This window comes from Sipha flava, unplaced genomic scaffold (assembly GCF_003268045.1).
Source record: "Sipha flava isolate LNK unplaced genomic scaffold, YSA_version1 183_pilon_pilon, whole genome shotgun sequence".
In the NCBI taxonomy this organism is placed as follows: Eukaryota; Metazoa; Arthropoda; class Insecta; order Hemiptera; family Aphididae; genus Sipha; species Sipha flava.
Genome location: NW_020272281.1, coordinates 1 through 6,136, shown reverse-complemented (window position 1 = coordinate 6,136; position 6,136 = coordinate 1). Strand labels below are relative to the sequence as shown.

Here is a 6,136-nt window from a genome sequence, read left to right as displayed (position 1 = left end):
GTTATGTTTTTTTTACATTTTCATTTGCTACTTTATTGAAGATTCCCATGGATTGTTATTGTTTATTTTTTTACTAGTATTATTTTTTCCTATTTTATTGATGTTTTTATTATTTTAATAATATATGTTTTATTTTATCTTTAATAAATAAAATGTAATACCACTAATCAATATTAATTAATTATATCAATTCCTGTTTTCCTAAAAACAATTATTTACTAGTTTAATAACTCATTTAAATTTTTAATAGGTAAGAAAAAATGTAGAATGCCACAGTTTAAAAAATTATAATTTATTATTTATGTATCTTATACTAAATAAATACCCAATAGAATTGAATGGTATTTTAGAAACTGAAAAACTAGAAAAATAAATTGGTTTGATTCACATAAAACATGAAATTAAATATAAATTACACAGTCAGAAAAATTGTATGTAAACAAGAAAATATTTTAAAAGCCAAATTAGTCAACAAAAAAATTACTATAACACTAAGGCTTTACATTAACCTTTATTGATAATTTACAATGTATGTTGTATATATAAAAAAAAAAATGTTTACATTTATACAATAAATTACACTTTAAAGTTTTAATAAAAAGCTAGTCATCAATATTTATAAACATGATTAAACTATACAAAAAATTATTTGTCTCAACTCCAGAGTAACAATTTTGTAATATTTTATATTTATTAGTAATTGGGCCAGCTAAACATTTTCAGAATTTTTCCAATAATCTAAATAAATAAGTACATGCTACAGCACATTCAGTTAGATGGCCTAATAACAAACATTTTTGACATGATTTCCATCTTTAAAACATGGTATCTGTTGTTTTTTCTAAGAAAAAATGTAAAATTAAATACTCACACAGTGTTTCTTACAATTTCCATACCAATTGAGGAGTGAAATATTATAGCACTTTCCACTTTTTTAGCGCTAATGTCTTGCCAGAAAAATAAAGTTATGTAATAAATCTATTTCCATGAGGACTGAACAAGAAAAACTGTAACGTAATATATTTACTGTGTTATAACATACCTACTTAATTAATTAATACAGTTTTACATTGAAGAATAAACAAAATCAAGTATACTTGCTTAAGAATCAATTGTATTTTACCAAACTTATTCAATATAATCTCTACTCACATGAATGCACTTTAACAGGTAGTGATATAATAAAGTCTATGTTATTTCCTACAAATTTTATGATCTGTATCTGTATTATATCTGTTACATAATTACACTATTGCATGGAAAAGTCCTTTGAAGATAATGAGGGTAATACTCTCAAGTCAGGACATATCATTTTTTAAATTTCTCAATATTTGTTGATTATTTTCATGAATATTAACATCATTTTTTAACTAAAAATGTTTAAAATAAATTGAGTTGGTAGATACCTACTTTATTTTGAATTTTAAATACATTTAATATTTATAGTTACAATAGTGTATACAATTTCTTTATTATATAGTATAATATAGTATAATTTGATTTAGCGGTAACTATACTTAATTACGTAGGTATATCATATAATGTATATTGTATTTCATTAATTTTTAATCAGATTTTTTTTTTTTTATTAATTTAATCGTTATTTGCATTTTTTACATTTAAATCTATAAGAATAATACTATATATTAAGAAGTCGAAGGACAAGAAATTGGTTTAATCTTTTAATATTATCAACAAAAGGTCATTAACTCTCGAGTCATTTATTAATTTAATTATTTTTAGATAAATAATTATTGTATTAATATTTAAATACAACTATAATTATACTGTAAAGAGACGAGATTAGGAAAAATTAAATAATAGACATGTATAATAATTCATAGTACATCTTTTCATTTTCCAAGTTAACATCATATAAAATATGATATGAATATATCCAATTCGTTGTATACAGTTGTAATTTAATGCCATTGTTAAATAGTAACAAGCAATTGCCTTCAATTTTAGTAACGTTTACAATCAATAGTCTGTAGTCTCTACAAATTACAATTTATCAAAAGTGAACTAATTATTAATTTTAGATGTCCTTTAAGTATGAGGTAAGAATGTACCAATCAAATTAATGTCTAACTATTAAAATTATATATATATATATATTATTGAGGGTAATGAAAACATTAACCGGTTAATGGAGAAATTTCATATTTACATTCAAAGAATTAGGTTTACATTAACCAATATACATGGCTATTGTCGACCTTATACAAATGTTAATATTACCCATAACCAATGGTTGAATTGGAACAAAAAATAAAGATGGACTCTAAATATAGTTGAACAATTAGCATTCCAAAGCAAATTAATCTAAAAGTAACCCTTCATCCCTCAAAACCCCTAAATACATCTAAAATGTAAATAATCAAATAAATCCAATGATTAACACAGATATCTATAACAAATAATAAACAATACTAACAGTTATTTATTTGTATTAATCTATCAACACAGCAACACAACTGGTAAATTTAATATACAGTTCCGGTAAAATTACCGCGTTTGATTTATTTTTCTCAACGCTCGCCGTTAGCTACTATTAAGAATTTAAATTGTTGTAGTATATCCTTGGATACCCCGCAACAATGTGGTACATTTATTCATTCATCTTCAAAGACACAAGTAAACCTTAATAGAGTATTTATTAATGGTCTAGGATTCGTCTTAATATCTAAAATTTGTCACTGTTTCTGTTAGTTAATCATTTTATACGAATATCCCAAATACCGAGACTGATATAAATTAATAATATCAAATTTTTTACCCAAAATTGGTCACAGAACACGTCAACAACTATATTATTATTATTTTTAAATTTAGAATTTCTGCAATTTCTACATAAAAAATAGTACAACAAGCATAATGGATGTTTTTTTTAAATACAATGTAAAACTGCCATATTATTATAAAACTAATATTACGAGTTTTAAAATTTTAATATTTTTTTCTTTATTGAAACTTCAGTTATGATTAATGACTATTTAAAGAGTGTTCGTTATAACTTATAGATGAATCTAAATACCCTAAATTAAATAATAGAACAAATTTAATCGCTCATTCAGCAAGAAACAAAGAGAAAATGCTGAATGTTAATTATCATTTTAGTTAGGTATATTTAATATTATCTTTAGCAATGTAATATTTACTACAAAAACCTTAATTTACACTGTTAAAAGGATTTTATATAGTTCATTAATTTATATCGTACTATTAGCTGACTGAGCATATCCCATAATAATTTCTGCTCATTGAAATATATATATCAAATTTGATGTAAAAATAAATCATGTTGACTCAGGAAAAGATTGAAAGTATTTCAACATTTTTTATTACCTAATTTCTTGCCAATTATTTTAAATAGAATAATAATTATACTTGTAACTTTTTGGGGAGTGGCGTGGGCGATACGGTTAGTGGTATGGTGTATTTTGGATCAACAAATGGACATGATGTGAAGCAAGAACGATGGCGCTATGACGGAACAGTAGACGAAAAAGTTCAATGAAACAGTTCAGGAAAAAACCTGTGCAGAATTTCATTAGGTGTTTTACGCACGAAGGACGCTTATAGAAATCGAAAAACTTCAATAAAATTGAAATCAGTGCACGTTTTAATGACGAAAACTTGGAATTGTTGTCTCGTTTACACGTAACGAACGCTTGGTTGCAAAATTCATTTTGTTGTTTTTCGGCCTAGTACCGAAATTTAACTAATCGGCGTCTACATACATTTTATTCGCTCAGTCGAACGATACCTATATAAGATCGAGTACAGGATATTTTGGTACTGAGGGTAGTCGCTCAGCCCAGTGAATAAAAACGGTTTTTATTCACTCGCTCCCTCATTCTATTCGTCCGATTTACTGAGATGAGTACTGGTTCCATGAGTTCACGAAGGAGAGTGCTCGTCACGTATAAACAAGGCATTAACTGAATGTTTTCGAAAAAATAAGTTAACTTAATGAGTTAACACCTTTTAATTTGTGAAATGCTGCGTGAGTCCAATCTAATCGATAACAACCACAGGGGGGTATTTATATCTACTTCTGGGGGGGGGGGGACTCAAATTTTTTCTTTAATTCAGGCTCAAAATTTACAAGTAAAATTTTTGGTAACACTTAAATCAGGTGAATCCTTAATATTTGTGGATTTTTTTTTTTAATCTAGTGTCAGATCCGCTTAGAATTGACTTTTTCACCTGCCCTTTAACACCTGTCTGTGTTTTGAAAGTTACGCTAGTGTCTTATTTGATTTTTCACTAAGTATGGACCCGAAAAAAAGCCCAATTCAGTATTCGCAGCCACACGTAATTTGATTTCGTTATAAAATGATCCACATTAAAAAAAATTGAATTGTGTATCTTACAGTGCCGTAGCCAGGGGGGGCACCCCCCCCCCCCCGAAATCTTTTTTTTTTTTGGTTGGCCTAAGACCCATAGTACATCGCACAGACATTTTTTAATTTATATAATTCAAGATTAATCTATGATAACGAATAACAAAAAGTTATTAATTTTATAATTTGTATAATTATATTCATAAAATTTGTGAAATAGTAAAGATAAGCACAGACTTCAGATAAGAAATACAAGTGCGTTCCATTTTTGTTGTGAACACGGTTATGGTTTGATAGTATTACAACAAAATTACAACATTTAAGAAATGAAGTGGAGTTTCAAAAAATCTTTGATAGTGCTATCGAAATGGCTGAAAGGTTGGCGTGTCTCCAATCATCCCACGGACAGTAGGAACTCAAAAACACCGGGCCAACTATATTGTAAATGATGGCGATTGTTGCACATACTATAGGGTATCAATTTTCTATCCATATTTAGATGATTTGCTCTCATCTTTTAATGAATGATTTAATTAAAATTCAAGTTTAATATCTTCACTTTCTTGTTTGTTACCGTCTAAAGTAAAAAAAAAGCACATTTGATGATTTACAAATGGCTTTAGAATTTTATAAAGATGACTTACAAATAGATTCCTATAGTTCGACCTTAAAAGGAGAGTTTGAATTATGGCAAATGAAGTGGGAAACAGAAACAGTAATTCCAACCAACTCTCTTGATACATTATTGAATTGTCCAGCAGATATTTTTCCTAATATATGTACAATATTGAAAATTTTTTCAATCCTGCCAGTTACAACAGCTTCAGTTGAAAGAAGTTTTTCAACTCTTAAGCGTATAAAAACCTATTTAAGAAATTCAACTAGTGAAAATAGACTTAATGGTCTAGCACTGCTAAATGTATATAGGAATATAGATATAGACATAGAGTCATTAATTGATGTTTTTGCCAACAGAAAAGAAAGACGTATAAACTTTAAATTATAAGTAAGTCTTTAATATAATTTTAAAAAAATAATGTTTGTAAATAATTAATTTTTAATCTAAGAAATTTTTTTTTTATTATTAATTTGTTACTGTTACTACTTTATTATAATATATTAAAGAATAATTTGTTATTTTTAATAATATTTACATTTTTTTAACCCATTTGTTAAATAATATTATAAAATAAAGAAATATTTTGTTAAGATTATAATCATTTAAATTTGTTTAACTGCTCCATCATAATATCCTTTAGTCTTAACTATCCCATTTGTAATTTGTATTAGGTCAGCTATAACTTGTTTTCTATTATATGTTTAATAAAAGTTAAAAGTTATGATCTTGTATTCTTGTTAGTAAATAGTAAAAATATTTGAATGAAAAATGAAATGTGATTACAACATTTACAACACGTATTGATAATATTGATAAAATTATATTAATATAGCTATATTAATTAATACATTATTCTATCAATATATGTTTTAACATAATATTTTAATACTTTGTTATTTTTTAATTTTTAAAAATATTATTAAAGAAATAATAATACTTTGTTAATAACAAATAATATAATAATGTGTTAAATATATGGGTACCATAGTTGTTAGCATATAATGGTAGTCATAAAAATAATAGGTCTGTAGTTAACACTTTATAAGCAAAGGGGCCATAAAGTAATAGGTGATGATTAGGTATTTTAGCATTGCAAAAATTGAGAAAAAAATTAAGTGCTCCCCCCCCCAAAACAATTTTCTGGCTACGGCACTGGTATCTTACATAT

The 6,136-nt window shown here is 26.0% G+C and overlaps 1 protein-coding gene across 1 annotated transcript; it reads left to right on the top strand.

Annotated features, from left to right (window-relative positions):
- The first annotated feature begins 4,962 nt into the window (after positions 1 to 4,962).
- LOC112681016 (52 kDa repressor of the inhibitor of the protein kinase-like) lies at positions 4,963 to 5,355 on the top strand. The gene has a single exon (XM_025551285.1). The coding sequence runs from the start codon at positions 4,963 to 4,965 to the stop codon at positions 5,353 to 5,355; it is 393 nt and encodes a 130-aa protein (XP_025407070.1).
- The last annotated feature ends 781 nt before the right edge of the window (positions 5,356 to 6,136 follow it).

Coding starts and splice junctions, on each gene's coding strand:
- LOC112681016 (XM_025551285.1), top strand. CDS start 4,963: ATGGCTTTAGAATTTTATAAAGATGACTTACAAATAGATTCCTATAGT.